General features: G+C 34.8%; 1 protein-coding gene across 4 annotated transcripts in view; it reads right to left on the reverse strand.

Annotated features, from left to right (window-relative positions):
- The window catches only part of ACSL4 (acyl-CoA synthetase long chain family member 4), a 96,448-nt gene that overhangs the window by 37,077 nt on the left and 40,038 nt on the right, over positions 1-19,333 (reverse strand). For 2 of the 4 annotated variants that reach the window (XR_014020021.1, XM_081277379.1), the window contains exons 2-5: positions 18,846-18,895; positions 5,353-5,883; positions 4,943-5,120; positions 3,087-3,196 (exon numbers count right to left, since the gene is read on the reverse strand). Coding sequence is in view for 3 of the 4 variants with exons in the window: in XM_081277379.1 (XP_081133505.1) it covers positions 3,087-3,196; positions 4,943-5,120; positions 5,353-5,703 (639 nt within the window). In the remaining variant the exon portion in view is untranslated. The remainder of the gene's footprint in view (positions 1-3,086; positions 3,197-4,942; positions 5,121-5,352; positions 5,884-18,845; positions 18,896-19,333) is intronic. The other 2 variants (XM_081277381.1, XM_081277380.1) reach the window with 2 other exon arrangements.

Below are 19,333 nucleotides of genomic sequence, written 5' to 3' on the forward strand. Positions count from 1 at the left end.
AAGCCCTATCCTGAGCAACTAGAGAAAATAAATAAATAAATAAATAAATAAAGGGCATGCAAATTGGAAAAGTAGAAGTCAAATTGTCACTTTCATGACCTTATATACAGGAAACCCCCAAAACTCCACAATCAGAAAAAAAAAAAATAGAGCTAATAAATGAAATCAGCAATATTGCAGGAAACAAAATCAACATACAAAAATCAGCAGAATTTCTATGCACCAGTAGTGAATTATCTCAAAATGAAATCAAGAAAGCAATCTAATTTAAAATAGCTACCAAAAAATTAAATACATACAAAAATTAAACAAGGAGGTAAGAGATCTCCACAATAAAAATTATAAAACACTAGTGAAAGAAATTGAAGAGGATACAAATAAATGGTAAGACATCCCTTGTTCATGGATTGAAAGAATCAATAATGTTAAAATGTCCATACTGGGGCTGGGGGTTGTAGCTCAGAGGTAGACCACTTGCCTCACATGTGTAAAGCAGTAGGTTTGATCCTAATCACCACATAAAAATAAAATTTTAAAAAAGGTACTCTGTCTATCTACAACCAAAAAATTTTTTTAAAATGTCCACTACCCAAAGTGATCTAGAGATTCAATGCAATCCCTATGAAAATGTTGTATGGAAAAATGAAAAAACTCTGAATAACCAAAGCAATCTTGAACAAAAAGAAAAAGGCCGGAAGCATCATACTATCTTACTTTCAAATATCCTATAAAGCTATAGTAATCCAAACAGCATGACACTGACATAAAAACAGACACATAGACCAATGAAATAAAATAGAGAGCCTAGAAGTAAACTCAAGCACCTATAGCCAACTGTCAACAAAGGTGCTAAGAGCACATAGGACAGTCTTTTCAAGATACAGTGCTGGAACTACTTCTCTGACAGCAGATTAATATCCAGAATATATATAAAAAAAAAAACTCAATACCAAAAAGAAAAAAAATCAATAAATGTGTAAAAGAACTAAACAGAAATCAAAAGATAAAACATAAATAACCACCAATATATGAAAAAGCATTTGACATCTCTATCAAGGGATATGAAGATCAAAACTACACTAAGATTTCTTCTCACTCAAGTTAGAATGTCAATTTTATCAAGAAAACAAATAATAACAAATACTGGCAAGGACATATATATAAAATAGAGTTCTACTCAAGCATAAAGAAGAATGAAATAATGGCATTTGCACTAAATGGTAGAACTGGAAAACATCATGCTAAGTGAAATAAGCCAAACTCAGAAAAATCAAGGGTCAAATGTTTTCTCTCATATGTGGAAGATAGAGCAAAATAAGGGAAAGATGGCAGTGGGAGAGGGGATGGGATATTGCCAGGATATAGGGAAGATCGGTGAATTAGGAGAATGAGAAGGAAAGAGGAAAGAAGGGAAAGGGGAAGAAATATGGAATGAATCTAACAGAATCATATATATATATATATAAAAGAGAATTATATATATATATATATATATATATATATATATATATATATATATATATATATATACCAAAGAGAATTTTACCTTTATGTATTTGTAAAAAGTACCAATCAAAAATAAGTTAATAAAGAAGTAAAAAGAAGATTAGTACAGTTGAGGAAGGAGAATAGGGGAGGGAGGAAGGAAGAAAAAGGAGGGATAGGGATTAAAAACAAATTCTTTACATGTATGATTTTGTCAAAGTGAACCCAAATACTAATGTATAATTATAGTGCTCTAATAAAAAAAGAAAAGAGATGGTGCTGGGGAAAAATGGGTATCTACATGCAGGAAAACAATCATCAGAGTGAAACAACAATCTATAAGATAGAAGAAAATATATGTAAACTATGTATCTGACAAGGGCTTAATATCCAGAATACACAAGGAATTCCAAAAACTCAAAAGAACAAAAACAAATAACCAAATTTTAAAACGAGCAAAACACCTAAATTGACACTTCTCAACAGATGATATACAATGGCCAACAAGTGTATGAAAAATGCTCAACGTCACTAATAATTAGGGAAATGAAAATCAAAGTCATAATGAGATATCAATTAGAATGGTTATTATCAGAAAAACTAAAGATACATGCTAGCAAGGATGTGAAGAAAAGGGAGCCTTTGTACATTGTTGATAGAAATATAAATTAGTATAGCCATTATGGAAAACAGTATGGAAGTTCCTCAAACAGAACTACCATATTATTTGGCAATCTATTACTGAGTATATGTCCACATAAAGTGAAATCATTATGGTAAAGAGACACCTGCACTTCCATGGTCATAGCAGCATTATTTATTTATTTATTTTTAAATAAGCAGGTTTCTTTTTCTTTTTTTAATATTTATTATTTTTTAGCTTTCAGCAGACACAACATCTTTGTTTGTATGTGGTGCTGAGGATCGAACCCGGGCCACACGCATGCCAGGCGAGCGCACTACCACTTGAGCCACATCTCCAGTGCAGCATTATTTATAATAGCCAAGAAATAGAACAACCTAAGTGTCCATCAGTGGATGAATGAATACAGAAAATGTGATACACATACATAATGGAATGCTATGCAACCATAAAAGTGAAAACTCTATTCTTCACAATAGGATAGACAGAATGGAGACTGTTATGTCAAATGAAATGAGCCAGGTACAAAAAGACAAATAATGCATGATCCCACTCACATGTGGATTCCAAAAAATTGGTCTTGGAGTAGAATGTAATGGTAATTGCCAGAGGCTGGGGATAATAAAAGGGAAAAGTGGGGGGATGGGGAGAGGTTTAACAATGGAGGTTGGATAGGAGCATGAAGTTCTGGTGTGTTATTCCATAGTAGGATGACTACAGAGAACAATAATGCATTATGTGTCTCAAAAAGCTAGAACAAAGTATATTAGAAAATAAAAAGTATATTGAAAGTTTTCACCATAAAGAAATGTTTGAGGAAACAGTAAATTTAAACTGATTTAAACATTGCATAATGTATATGTGTTTTGAAACATCACATGATACCCCATGAATATAAATAATTTTGATATTTTATGTATTAAAAATAAAGTTTACAAAAGGAAACTTTCATACTTACCTTAAGTTTGCTTTCCAGAAGTTCAACACTAGTAATCAGATAAGAAGCCTCGGATTCATTTAGTCCATGAACTACTGCTTCTTTGCCAAGTGTGGCATATAAAGTCACAACTATGTAATTAAAAAAACAAATATTAAACAATAAACACTTACTAGAAAGATAATATTTAAGTCAGTCCTTAATGATATGAACACTAACAGACATAAATGCATTTCGTAGTTTAATTTTATTTCAAAGTCTCCCAAATACCCCAAAGGTATCCTTACAAATTCCCAGGAATAAATAAATATATATATATATATATATATATATATATATATATTTTTTTTTTTTTTTTTGCAGTGCTGGGGATAAAACCCAGGGCCTCATGCATACTAGGCAAGCACTCTACCCTCAACCCACTCTAACTTTCTAAACCCGAACAAACCCAGAAATACTAGAAGTGTCATAACTCATCAAAAATCAGTCAACTATAATGTTCAAGGTCATCAGGTCCTGGCCAAACTCTTAACTCAGGTCAGGGCTATCCCAGCAAGAGCTCCCTTGTGCCACATACTTTTATTGGTCATGGTTCCCCCAAACAGATCCATTCTTGATAAAGCTTGAGAATCTCATGTCAGAAGATTAGCCACTAATAATGTTCTCACTCTTTCTAAGAAGCTTTTTCAGTGGGTCCAATTTCTAATCTGATTAGTGACTTCTATGTCTTACCTGAGGGGGCAAAGGAGTTCTACTCCTTAGCAGCCACTACACAAAGATAATATAAACTTAAAACAAGTTTAGGTGGAATCAAAGGACATCTGCTAAACTTAAACCTAAAGTTGATATGGAAATTCAGCTCTTGGTAACAGAAACATCAACATAGTTAAGAATAGCCACTTTTCACTGTTGATGATTGAAGTTGGGTTATGGGTACCTATGGAATCATTTTCATATTATCTATTTTTGTTTGATATATAAACTCTGATTCTTACATTAAACCTAGGATATTCTATTTCACTCAAAAAACAACGGAGTGCTTGCTTTGTGGCAAGACATTGTTCTGAACTCAAATATTAAAAATTTCTTGCACAATGGCAAAAACAAATGCTTACATATCAGAAACATACCCAATTTTACTTTCCATCTAACATCTCTAATACCAGTTCAAGATGTTACAAACCAATTTCATGTGCAAAATGGAATAAGTCAAATAAGAGGCATCTAAGTCAACCAATGAACTAGAATTATCCTAAGCAATGTTTTTTTTTGTTGTTGTTGCCTTAATCATTTTGTATATACAAAACCAAAACCCCCAAATCCCAAACCTTTCAGGCATAATTCATTTCCAATCGAAAAGTAAAATTCCACATTATACCCATTAAGATGCCAATTCTCATACTAGCTTGTACAAGTTACTATCTTTGACAGGAGTTATTGGACATCTTTTAGTCACAACAGTACATACCATTTTATAGACATAACTCATGCGAAAGAAAGGCTAAAGAGCATTTATTTTGTTTCAAAGTTTTTTGGCAGGTTGTTTTTACTTTTATTTGTTTTGTAGTGCTGGAGGACTGAACCCAGGGCCTTAAGCATGCTAGATAAGCACTTTACCACTGAGCTACACTACCAGTTCAGATGACCTACTTTGAAAACAGGAGCATCTCAGAACAATTGTTTTTTTTTTTTTTTTTTTTTTTTTTTTTTTTGTGTGTGTGTGTGTGTGTGTATGTTGTGCTGGGATTGAACTTAGGGCTTCAGACATTCTAAGCAAGTGCTCTAACACTGAGCTAGCTATATATCCAGCCTATGGACCAATTTTCACATTTAAGCAAAGCACCCACCCCACACCAAAAGAAACATAGGGCACTTACGAGGAAAGTTGTACTTAAAGCAGGTCTGTGCTGCAATCATCCATTCAGCCCTGGTCTCACAGAAAATGGCAATGGTGTTCTTTGGTTTCAGTCCCAATGCAGTAAGTCCACTACCAAAGTTATTCACTCTACGGTTCACTTCGATATAGTTCATCCATTTATAATTCCCGAGAATTAACTGTTAAAGTGAGACATTATCTAATATTAGTATATTTATTCAAATAAGTAATTACAATAACATTCAAAGTGCACAATGCCCTTAAGCAAATATCCAGAAGCCATGAAAAGTGCCTTTTGATATTTAGTTATACAGTACTGTAACAGAATGGCGGCATATTTAAAATTCCCTCAATTTATGATAAAGAAAAATGAAGTTCCTTAAAAAAATTAAAAGAACAAAAATGCTTTACCTTCTTGAAGACTTTTCCATTTGGCTGCATTTCATTTTCTTCACTTAGGATTTCCCTGGTCCCAAGGCTATCCTTCTTCCCAAACTTAGATACAGCATGGTCAAATAATTTATCCAGAGTGTCTGCTCCAGGGATGTCTATGACAGCTAGTGAGTCGAAGTGTGTGACAGAGCGATATGGACTTCCAGGTTTGTCTGAAGTAGGTTTAGCTTTTATTCTCTTTGCCATAGCGTTTTTCTTCTTGGCATTGGTAAGAAAATACCATGGAATAAATATAAGGGCACTGTATATTGTTATTAACAAGTGGACAGGCAGCAAAATAATGGTGAGCACATTTAGTTTAAGTTTCATAGTGGAAAGGCTTCTAAAATGATGCTTATTTCTTGTTATTCTTTGGCTTCTGAAAGCCTTAGTTTGCTGAAGAAGGCAATAATGGAAGCAGCAGTAAAAGTAGCAGTAGAGCCAAGGCAGTTCAGTTTTAGTGATACAGATAAAAGTTAGTAATCTTTGGAAGCTGACAAAAAAGTACACCTGTAGGTGAAGATAATGAACCAGGCAGAAAGCAGGAAAAAAACAAAAACAAAATAAAAGTATTAACAAGTTGATAGCACAATTGATTTAAATACTCAGGTCTTTATTAGTTTATATAATTGATTTAATACAGAGAGCTGAAATAACTGGTCTGAAAGACTGGCAGTTTTCATTTTTCAGTCATTAACGACAATAAATGTTTTTCAGTGCACCAAATTCTTAATTTAATGTTTTTTAAATATGTACTTTTATAACTTTATTTTATTTATTTTTATGTGGTGCTGAGGATTGAACCCAGTGCCTCATGCATACGAGGCAAGCACTAAACCACTGAGCCACAACCCCAGCCCCTTAATTTAATGTTTTCTGAGTTTTTAGGTGTACTGGTACTCTGCACATCATTCTATAAGTCAGATTGCGTTCTGGTTTAGATTTGAGGTATTTCCCAAAAATCATGTGTAAGAAAATGCAAGAATGTTTGGAGGTGAAATGAGTAGGTTATGAGAGCCTTAACCTAATTAGCACATTAATTTCCTGATGTTGATTAAGTTAGTGGTAACTGTAAGCAGGTAGGCTGTGGCTGGAGGAGGTGCGTCCCTAGGGGCATGCCTTTGGGGTTTATATTTTGTCCTTGTTGAGTAGAGCTCTCTCTCTCTGCTTCTTGGTACAATGCCCTGAGCCACTTTCCTCCACCACACTCTTCTGCCATGATGTTCTGCCTCTCTCTGGGCCCTGAGGATGAAAGTAGGACATGTATGGACTGAGGCCTCTGAAACCATGAGCACTAAATAAATGTTTCCTCCTCCAAAATAGTTCTTGGCAGGTCTTTTGGTCACAGCAATGAAAAAGTCAACGAAAACGGGTGGGTAACACTAAAGCTGGTGCAAATACATGAGTATAATATTTAAGTTTGACCAAAATTTGGGAGAGTAGGGTATGCCAATAATGAGGTTTCTCTAAATATGTGTATATGAACAAGACAGCTTTAAATTAGATTAGATTAGGTTTTGTGTCCCAAAGAGGATGAGCACAATTTAGGTTAATTTCTTAAGGAACAACCCAGAAATATTATTCTGAGTTCTTCATTAAGGTAAATTTCTGAAGTAATGTTGAACACTATGTCCTATTCCCAAAATGGGAACAATTTTAAAATTATTTCCCAAGTACCCACGTTATAATCAAAATTGTATCAGTTGCTTGGGAGTAGTAGTACAAGTCTGAAGCAGCATTAAATCCTGTCCCTCACCTATTGTGTTTTAACACTTGAGGCAATTAGCATCTAAGATCCAGTGTTATTCAAAATTTGGAGGATGGAGGAAGAGGGACAGCTAAACCATTTGTTCGAATGAAAACTTATATACAAACTGCCCATACTTAATAATGAACTGGATTTGCTTTGGCTAAAGTAGGAATTAGAGATGTCTGGGAGTCTCCCTCCAGACCTCCTGGAATCCAACTCCCAAGGTGACCACTGAAGCATTTCCATTGAAGAGCACTGAGGTAATATGTAACAGAGTGCTGAGGTGTGCAGTAAATGTAAGAGGAGTTGAAAAAAATGCAAAATGGGCAACAGTAACTACAAGGGTATTTGTAGGGATTAGATTTATTTAAGCTAGACCTTACGTTAGGCATCTGTAGATGGAGGAAGAATGGAGGGCGGTTGAGATAAGGAAATCCCATGATGAAAAATGACTAAGAAGACTTTAGGGGATGGGGTATAGGTTGGTTAAATAGACTATGGTATTACAGGATATGACAGATTAAGCAAAATAGTTTTGTTTTGATTAGGCAAAAAACCGGGGACCAATGCAGGTAAGAAAAACCATGCCTTTGTAAAGGAAGGACAGAAACATTCTCAGGGATAATATTATCCTGCAGGGAGTCAGACTTTGGGTAAAAAAGCTATTTTGGTGAGTGGCAAGGTATAGTTCAACTATGAAAATTAAAATATTAGTTCACTTCAAAGACAAATTGAAGCACATCCTTCTGCAACTTATGCAAACAGACTACTAGTCTTAATTCAATTGACTGCACGCTAGTTGTTTTTATATTAATTAGTACAAAATGGTAACCTAATCCTGCCTATGCCTTTGTTCATGTCCTTCAGCTGAGTGTGGTGAAGTGAACATGAAACTAGAAGTCACTGGGTTTCAGACCTCATCTCTGCCACCAAGTGGCTGTGTAAACTTGAGCAAATCATCTTGGTTCAGGATCAAATTTGATCAGTAAGCCTTATCCTCTTAGTAGATGGGCCCTTTGAGAATTCAGTGAGAATTATGAATCCTGTTCCCCACAGAAGGATCTGCAAATTATATAGACAATTCCAGGGGATAAGTTCCCTGATTTCAATTCATGAACCCTGTGTGACAACAACCCTGAATTAAGAATTTCTGACCTAGACAGAAAAGTTCTTATGTTATGGTTTGCATGTGAGGTGTACCCCAAAAGCTCTTGTGTGAGACAATTTAAGGTTGGAGGAGAATTGAATCCCTGATGGGATTAAATGAATGGTAACTGAAGGTAAGTGGGGTGTGGCTGGAGGAAGTGGTTCATTGGAGGTGTGGCTATGGGGTACATACTTTGTAACAGGAATCAGGAGAGTGGAATCTCTCTCTCTCTCTCTCTCTCTCCCTGCCCCACCCCCACCCCCATCATCATATAAACCACTTTCCTCGGCCACTCTCTTCCTCCATGATGTTCAGCCTCACCTCGAGCCCCAAATATTGGAGCCTGCTTGTATGGACTAGGACCTCTGAAACCGTGAGCCCTCAAATAAACTTATCCTCCTTTACAATTATTCTGGTTGGGTCACTTAGTCACAGCAGTGAAAAAGCTGACTAAAACACCTTCCAACTTTAAATTCAATTACACATTTAACACCTAGAAATTGCTTTCTCAATCTGACAAGTCTGGTCATTCATTTCTTCAAGATAGGATATGTCAAGTGTCTATCATAGTGCCTCTGGCCTTCATATACACAAGATCCCCTGATACAGTCCTCTCTTTCATTGGAAATTCCGTGACTACTCAAGTCTACAATAATCTTGCCTTTTTCTAGGTTCCTATATTATCAACCATTCAATCTGATACTTCATTATATTACTATCATTTTCATAAAACAGGGCACCTAAGTATGCAGCACAGACTAGCAATCCTCAAATCTGTGAAACCCAATACCTCTTTTTTATAACAAAGATTTGGTAATTCCCCTTAATAAAACTTGAAAGATAAGACAATGAGCTAACTTACATACATAATCTTTAAAACATAACTTCTTATTGGAAATATAAAAGATACCAAAATTAAAAATACTTGTTTGGATATATAAATTCTCAGGGACAATATTAGAAGACAAAAAATATGTCTTCAAATATCTAAAATTTCCTTAAATACTAACCCACCCTCAAATGAAAAATTGTCATACTTAGGGCCAAAGACATACAAAGAAGTAGAAATCAATTTCTGAAAAGCTCATCATTTGGGCTAGAGTTGTGGCTCAGTGGTAGAGCGCTCACCTAGCATGTGCAAGGCCCTGGGTTTGATCCTCAGCACCACATAAAAATAAATAAGTGAAATAGTTATTGTGTCCAGTTACAACTAAATTTTTTTTTTTGTTAAAAAAAAAAAGTTCATTGTTCAAGGAAGCTGGGGTTGTGGCTCAGTGGTAGAGTGCTTGTCTAGTGCATGTGAGGCCCTGGGTTCAGTTCTCAGCACCACATAAAAACAAATAAATAAAGGTATTGCGTCCAACTACAACTAAAATTTTTTTTAAAAAAAGCTCATAATTTATTTGGATGTAAATTTCATTGTATGGTTTCTAGTCATTCATGATGATGCATATATTTAATCTATTATATTATTCATTGTTAAGTCTTGGAGGAAGGGAAATACCTTCTACATACCTTCAGTGCTTAGTACAGAGACATACTAAATGTACACACTAGGCAATGCTCAAAGGACATTCAGGTGAGGGGAGACCAGAGAGATCATTTAGTTTCAAAGTTTTTAATTTTTTTTCTGATAATGGTGAGGGAGTCATGGATCATCCATTTGAATAAAATTTACATGGATGAGAAAATGCAAATATAGATAAAACAAAAAGCAGAGCTGCTCAAGTAGAGGAGGCTGTAATAGTCCCTGATGGGACTCCTTAGAACGTCCTGTTCAGCTGAGTATTCAAACCACTGATATTTTCTGATCTCTAATCTTAAAGAGAAGCAAATGAATTGTATAGCACAAACTGAACACCCAGTGCTCTTTCAGGCACACCAGTTGGCCTCTGCCCTGTTTTGCTTATCATCTTAAAATCATTCTTTTCCAAAGGTTTTCTGGAGTCACACTTGGTTTACTGATAAATTCATTTCAAAAAAAGATTTGAACATTTCATTTCACTTTTAAAAAGTTTGCATGTAAGAGAATTGTGTTGAGCAGTTGATACAACATGAGTAAAATACACCCTCAAACTTTAAAGCCTGTATATGTTCAAATAATATGTGTTCAAATGCATGGTAGGAACAGAGAGATTAACTCATGAATAACCATAGAGCAGAATATGAAAAGCTCCATAAAAGCAGAAGGAACAAAAAACAAAATGCTAAAGGAATTCAAAAGAGCAGGAAAATTGCATCCACTTTGGGGTGGATAAGAAATTTCAGCCATCAAGAAAGGTCTGTGTCTATCTTTTTCTCCTCCTCCTCCTCCTCTTCTTCTTCTTCTTCTTCTTCTTCTTCTTCTTCTTTTCTCTCTCTCTCTCTCTCTCTCTCTCTCTCTCTCTCTCTCATACATACAAATACACACACACACAGTTTTCGTAATAATTGTTAAGGATGGCTATGTTTTCAAAAGCAAGGGACAATGATTGGGACACAAGGACAGTTCTAACAGTGAAAATAAATAGCTGAGCAAATGAAAGGGGAAAGAACAGCATAGGACGTTTTTGAAAAACAGAAAGTAATATGGCAAATGTTTAATGTTTTTCATGTAAACTGCTGATCCATTTTTATGATGTAAGTCTGTGAGAAAACAATGATTTCCTAATCAACTTTACTACACAGCAGCTAGACATTAAAGACATGTGTGTATGATGATTTTGCAACTCAAGATTGAATGCTCTGGTGTGTACTAAGGGAAGATGAATTGTATTCTGGAGAAAGTCTGATATGCCAGGCAGTTATCAATTCTAACCTCAATGTCTGCTTTCAAGTGTGGCTTTGAACAAGTTATGAGATATGACCTGTCACTTAAAAACTTTATCAGCAGCTTCATCTGTAAAGTAGGAATACTGTTTATTTTTTTTTAAAGAGAGAGTGAGAGAGGAGAGAGAGAGAATTTCTTTTTTAATATTTATTTTTTAGTTCTCAGCGGACACAACATCTTTGTTGGTATGTGGTGCTGAGGATTGAACCCGGGCCGCACGCATGCCAGGCGAGCGCGCTACCGCTTGAGCCACATCCCCAGCCCAGGAATACTGTTTATATTACCTACTTTGTAGTATTCCTGGGAGAATCCTTTGTTTTCTCCCATAAAAATTGCATGGGCAATCAAAATCAGTCCCCAGCACATACTCTCAACTCTTGTCACTCTCTCACTCACTTTGCTGAACTCAGCTAAACCACAACCTGGCTCAATTCAATTCTCCACACAATGTACTCACATAGCTAAATTTGAAGAAACACATTACTGTCCTGAATGTCTCACTTTAGGTTCATGGTTGCAACTTCAAATGGACTCTCCATGCTGCACAGAAGCCACACTTGCATGAGTCTACTCACCGGTTCACACTTCTAGGTTTCACACCTTATTCTCTCTCTTCAGACCCCCAATGTTCCACTTCCAACCTCATTCTCAGTTTCTGACCTGGCTTACTATTTTTCAGAGAAAATGGAAATAATCTAAAAAGCTTCACAGACTTCCCTGATTATCAGCCTACTCGCATCTGTGGCCCCATGTGCTTCACTCTTCTGTGACTGTGGAGGAACTGTGTATGCTCACAGCTGAGGGCAACCCCTTCACTTGTGCACGACACCTTTGTATATACATGGTCATGGTGGTGTTGTTCTACCCCTTTGTCCTTCTCCCTCCTGCACCATTAATATTTCCTGCTGTACTGAATTGTTCCCATCAGTGCAGTAACAAACTACTATCTTTCATCTTAAAAACCATTCCCTCTCTTGTACCTAGCTCTCAGTTATATCAGTTCTTCTTCTCTTTAGGACTCCTTGCAACAGTCTATGTAGTGTCTTACAGTTACCTTCGATTTTCTCTGGAACCCAGTACATGCAGGCTTTTGTCCCCTACCACTACATAAAATTTTTCTGATCAACGTTGCCAAAGACTTGTGTATTGTTAGATTCAATGGTCAATTAAAGTTCAGCCCTCATCTTCCTTCACCCACTGGTAGCCTTTAACACAGTTGATCCTTCTACTTGAAATTTTTGTTTGGCTTCCAGGACACTGCATTCTTCAGGTTTTCTTATTTCTCTGGGTGTTCCTTTTCAGTTTTCTTTCTTGCTTCTTCATCATCTCCCTGACATCTAAATGCTATCCTGCTCATTCCCTGACTCTCTCATTTATTTCCACTCAATCCTACAGTGATCTCATTTAGTCCTGTAGCTTTAAATATCATATATATGGTGATGATTCCCAAATTTCTCCCCCCCTCCATCCTGGAAGTCTGCCTTAAATACAAATTTGTATATCCAAAAGTTTCCTTACTGAATCCATTTAGATGTCAGTTAAATACCTCAAACTTAGCATGTTCAAAACTAAGCCACTGATTGTCCTTCCACAATTCTATTTCTCCCAGTCTTGTCTGTCTCAGTATATTTCAGTAGCTTTGACCAAAAATCTTGGATTCATACTTAGCCTTCTCTTTCTCACACATTCCACCACTTCCTAGACATCAGTAAAACTTAATGGCTCTACTTAATAAATATCTAACTCAACTATTTTTCACCATCTTCATTATTGCCATCCTGGTTCAAGCCATTATCATTGCTCATGTGGATAAATGCAATAACTGATTTAATCTACCTACTTTTACCTTCTGCCCCTACAATAAATTCTAAACCCAGCAGCTTGAGTGCTCTTCTTAAAATGTAAATTAGATCATATCATTCCTCTGCTCAAAAATCTTCAAAGAATTGCCAAATGATTCATTCAAAAGCTAAAGTTCTTACTGTGATCTACAAAAACACATTATCTTTCTGCTACGCATCAAGTTTCTTACCTCACCTCCTACTACTCTTTCCCCTGGCTCATTCTACAGCAGTTCTACTTGTCCCTTGATGTTCCTGGAACATATCAAAAATGATCTTGCCTTTGTACTTTCTATTCTCTCTGCCTGAAATGTTCTTCCAAGATATCTGTGTAGGTTATTCCCTTGCTTCTTTTTTGTCTTTAATCAAGTAACTTCTCAGAGGGGACTTCTTCAGTCACCCTCTTTGAAAACCAAACCTCTGACACTTCCTTTCTTGCTTTATTTTTCTCCTTAGCACTTTTCACTAATATATAATAGGTTTTATTTTTCATGAATAATGTCTATGCCTCCATTAGAACATAATCCCCATGAGGTAGAGAGTTTATAGTTTGCTGCTGAATCCTCAGTGACCAAAACAGTAACTCTATTGTGTTAGTTGTTCAATAGATTTGTTGAATAAGAAGGTACATAGAATTTTTCTGAAACTAAAAAGTAAAAGCATATATAAGTACAATAATCTGTATGCAGTTAACCTTATTTTAAAATATCATTTGTGGCCAGGTACAGTAGTATAATACATGCCTATAATCCCAGGCTCTCCAGAGACTGAGGCAGAAGGATTTCAAGTTCAAAGCCAGTCTTAGCAGTTTTTAGCAAGGCCCTAAAAATCTCAGTGAGACCCTGGCTCAAAATTTTAAAAATGATTTAAAAAAATGGGTCGGGGATGAGGCTCAGTGGTTAAGTGCTCCTGGATTCCAAGCAAGGTACTAAAAAATAAAAAGATCATTTTTATGTGCCAACACTCTAGGAAATACTATGCTCTTACAATCCTACCAGTTAGAATAAATTTGAATATGTTATTGGTTGCTTAAACGAAAATACTAGGCTGGAAAAACCACCTATTGCAGAGGGTAAAAGACGGGATTAAAAAGCACAACGGTTACACAATTTTCACTCTGTGCTCTTTTATTAATGCCTTTTACAAAGGTATGCTGTCCTTCCATACACAAAAAAAGTGATACTGCTGTCCCACTGTTAGAACATGAAGTCTGAGTTGTGCTTCCTTAAGATCAGGTAATGTATTTGTCTGGAAAAGGCATCATCTTCAGTCATGGGATAGTTAAGTGCTCCTGTTGAAGTTCTTAATGCCATATGAGAACCATAATCTTAACCACTGTTTAATGTTTACTATGGGTGAGGTAGTGTGCTTTCCTTTAGATATATTAGATATATCTAATATATATTTTAGATATATTACCTCATTTAATCCTTCAAAGAAATACCCTCACTTTATAACAGATTCATAGAGATTAAGTAATTTTCCAAAGTAAGTACAGTGAGTAGGGATTTGGGCTCCTATTCTACTACCTGTGATCCTGGTCATACTAGAATAATTTAAATAGATAAGAATGAACTTTATGTATGAAGAAATCCTAGCAACAATTTTGAATATTGAATACTGATCTGTTCTACATCCTATGGCAATAACAGAGGTTAAGGTTGAAAAAAAAAAAAAGCTCTCAAGATGTTTGGTGAATCCTAGAAGTTTTAGCGAAAAACCAGATATAATTTTTTTGTTCTATGGTCAAGTTTAATGATAAGTATTTCATTCCAGTTAATTCAAACACTCTGAGAAAAGTTAAACACAAAAAGCATTAGTGATACATTAAGCTCCAGTACACAAAGTAAATAAACACTACATAGTAATTAAATCTGAATTTAAAAGAAGAAATCATTTCCCCCAGAAGCATGTGGCACAACACCAATTTAATAGTGAAAAAACTAATATATTGAAGTCAATTAATGCCAAGATACTTTCCCAAAAGATTTAGGAAATGAACTAAACCAAGCAAAGATCAGTGCAATTGTCAAGTTGAAACACAACAATGACAAACAAATACACCTGGCTTTGACATTAACCTCTTATGAAAATGTTAAAAAATATCAATTTGAAAACCAATGATTTCACTTAAGAAATCACATTTTTCAAGCCCCACATTATTTTAAGACTAATTTAAATACCAAAGAGAGATATTTTCCCTTCTAAAAAGAATTAGCTGTATCAACTAAGCATTAAACCAGAAAATAATTACAAAAGTTCCAAAAGATTAAAAAAATAAGAATACCTGTTATGCTTTTAAAAGTCATATTTCTAAATAGATGTTGCATCACCAAGGCTTTTGTAAAGGGGTGGAGTGCTTTTATAAAAATTGTGTTTCACACACTACTAAAAACTTCCAAATGATTTTAAAATACACAAGAGAAAGCTCAAATACTATGTTTAAAAAGAATGGTTTAAAAAGAATGGTTATATTTGTTAAATGAAATCAAACCTTAAAGAGATATATTGCAATGTAATTGACTTTATACTTTAAACTTAGAAAATGTTAATATTTTAAGACATTAAAGGCATTAAGAGTAGCTAGCAGGATCTCTATCAGCCAGTCTGCAAGATGAATTAGCACATGAAATATATATATTAGATGCCCCTCTTTAGTCTAAGGGCCAGGAAAGCTTCGACACAGCCAAAGCGCCTCAGACCCTTAACAGGAGCCACCCAATCACGTGTCAGAAATGGCTTCCCACATTTAACCTTTTATTATAATTACTATATAGTAATTATAATAAATACATTTTAAAACTGATAAAAAGCAAAACAAAAACCTGGGATGAATATATAGATGCCCTTTAGAAACACATAGCACTCGTGCCTAGTTATTTTGACTCAAAGCATATGTCAACTCTGACTGATCTTTGGGTGCATCTCTCACAAGATTAACCAAACCCGTTTCATCACCTGGAGTGATATTAACTCCTGCAGTCTCCATCTTGCCAGTCTCTGCCCAGCTTTTCCCAGTAAAGAAAGCACCTCAGCAGCCATGTTGAAGATACTCTTTCAGGCTCTAGCATGAATTCCCTCCCATAATGCCTTAAGAGTATCTCTACCATGCATCAGATATATTTTCTAGGTCATAAATTGTCATACTTTGGATCCTATCTATACATGTTGAAATGAGGAGATCTAGGAGCCAAGGTCGCTGCCTACACACTATACATACACTGTATATGATTATGAATCTACTGCTCATCTTAAGCAATCAAGATGCAATTGATTTTTTAAATATGTAGATTTCTTACATTGGTAATTACTTGTATATAATTTACCACCAAGCTCTAAGTAACATTGAATGTAAAATTTGCTGAAAAGTGGCACCTATTGACAAAGTATGATGTTATAATTTAACTTTATTAAACATCATGAAAAAGGGAGAAAAAAACAGTTCTGGGACTTAGGTATTTGGAGAGAAACATGAATAGCTCAATGCTACAGAAGGGAACCAGATAACACAATGACAATTTCAAGATTTTACACCTTGCTGCTAAATGAAACTGCCCATCAACTCCATGGTGTGACTTTGATTTCATCTGTAAAATTTTTAATTTCCTGGGTGTTTTTCTCTGTCAGACACATTTATGATTTTAACATAAGATAATCAGAAATAGGTTACAGAACTTAACTTTTGAGCTAACTTATAATAAATGTGTTTTATTTAAGTAACAGATATACAGTGTATATCTGCAGGTTATATATCCATCTCCTATCATCTGAAATATACAATTTGTACATTGTATATGCACATATACAAAAGGCAACAGATAATTTTAAAAAGCCATTTTTATTCTTAACAAAGTAAATTGAGGGCTGTCAAATATAAGTGTACATTCAAAAATAATCTGGTAACTAGCAGTATTTCCCACAGGAATATCTTTGTGTCACAAGGAGAATTTTGCAACTAGATTTTTTTTTTTTTGGCCCCATGACCTGCCCTCCCCATTTTCTAGAGAAGAGGGAAGTTTAATATGTAGGCTATTTGCCAATGTTATTTCCTAGTCAGTAATTTATACTGCTAAAAGTTACACAACAATGTATTCTTAAGCCATTTCTTATAAAATGGCCAAGTCTGTCACTACAATTCAGCTGCATAACCATCTTAATGTGAAACTGTAGCATGTTTTTGAAGGAGATCTCTCTCTTCTCAACAGTATTAAATATCTTATAAGTGAAACTAATGAAAGAACTCAAACTGATAAGTCTATTGAAGATTGAAATTGTATGTCCATTCCATCAACATCAACATTCACATATCAGAAGCTGATAAAGAAATAAGGGCACATATACAAATGACAATAGATAATTTTAAAAAGCCATTTTTATTCTTAACATTTCATTAAGGGTACGTCTGACATTGCAGAAATTAAAGAATTCTCAAATAAGAAGCCATGGAAAATTACTTCTAAAGTTAATGTCTCCATGTTAGGAGCAAGAATGCATTCCATGCTGTTCTCTCTCTTTATATTCATTTGTTTACCTGATAAGGGAATTATTGATTTCTATTTTGAAACATATTTTGGGGGAGCTGAGACAAAGCTATGATAATTGAAGAGAATTCTTCAAAGTGCTCCAGGATACTATCTGTAAATTCTTAAACACAATTGGTCAGATGTTTTGCCAATGCTTAGATATATAAGAACATTAAATCTTTTTAATTTGTTTGTGCTCAGAAATAAAAAAAATTGTTATTGGTCCATAAAAGCTACTATATCTTCTATTTGACGTTCATAAGCTATTAAAATGAAAGCAATTCCCAAAAGACCAGAAATACTAGAGAAGCAGCATCAGATATAGGGTTTTGGTTTTGGTTCAGGAACTATTGAGCTATAAGGCCTGTAACAAAGTAAATAACCTCTCAATGCCTACTTCTTCATCTGTAAAATGAGAAAGTTGGCTTCAAATTTTAAGATATCAAAGACAATTTAAATTTTTAAAAATAAATAGTGAAAGGAAAAGATACAGAGCTGTCAATTTTTTGCCAGATATGGACATTTAAAAAAGAGTCCTACCATTTACTATCACCATCATTTCATTAAATAAAAAAGAACATGTTTACTCTCAAAAATTAGAAGTACATATCCTATAAGCAGCAGCAATCCTTTAAATGAAAAATGTTTTGATTTTTTAAAAAACTAATGATCTGCTGTCCTTTTCCTCATTTCACCTTAAACCAGTAAAAACGTTTTCATTAGATAGCCACTTGTCTAAAAATCAGTATTTGGGAACCACTGGACTAGGCAATTTTCAAAGTCTAAGGCTCCAATACTATGATTTTAAGTTTAGGTGTTCTGTTATATTTATTTTACTCCATATCATGGGCTAGAGTAGAGACCTCAGTGAAGGACATTGCCAATACTTAAATTTATGAAGATCAGAAATAAACTTAAATTAGTTTAAGTTTAGCCACTAACTAGAGATAAGCTTTAATTTTGGGGGGCAAGTATAAATTGCTACAGATTTGACTTCACCAATAATAATGAACCACTGATTGTGTTTACTCTCAAGCCAATTTTACAGATGAGAAAACTGAAGCAATGGGAAGGCAAGCAACTTGCCAAAGACACATAGCTTGTACAACTCAGCAGTCAAAATTGAAATTCCAATCTGAGACTTCTTTCTGGGTATGACTCAAAGAAAAAGAATTTATTTGGAATTTAGTTACTACTTGCTCTTTTATAAGTGAGTGGCAAATGGTTTAAATCTTAGAAGTTGCACAGGGTAAAACATTTTCCTATTTTATTTTCCCAAGTATTGCATTTTAAACACCATCATAGGTAAAAAGTATCAAGATGCCAGTTAGTATGGTCCCTTAATTTTCTCAAAAAGTTGATACAATTACACATCTAGAACTTCTGAACAACACATACTTACAGATTTCCTCTTTTCCTTTTAGGAACACGTATGTCTTCTGTGATTTCAATCTGCAGTAAGAGACAACACTTATGAGTATAGTGACATGAGAAATGAATCCTGTAAAAGTCAAGTGCTATTTAACATTACCTATGCACTGTAACCTATGTAAGCCAGGTACCAAAGGAAAAATAAGAAACTGTTCTTAATATCTTTCTTTATACCTTTGATTCCCCACTGTCAGACAATACCAAGTTCAGAGATGAAAGACAACATGTGACCACAGCAAGTTATTCAATCTACCAAGACAGACATCCCTCCTCCCAAATACCTGAAGATGTCTAGCTATGTTTCCATCAAAACTTAAGTAAATATTTTCCTTTAAACAATGCACATATAAACACAGCCCTGGTCTAAATAGAAAAACTAAAGATATTTTCATCTTTCCTCAATTTATAAATAGATGATTTTGGGGCTGGGGATGTGGCTCAAGCGGTATTGCGCTCGCC

Source organism: Spermophilus citellus (genome assembly GCF_964194105.1).
Source record: "Spermophilus citellus genome assembly, chromosome: X".
Classification (NCBI taxonomy): domain Eukaryota; kingdom Metazoa; phylum Chordata; class Mammalia; order Rodentia; family Sciuridae; genus Spermophilus; species Spermophilus citellus.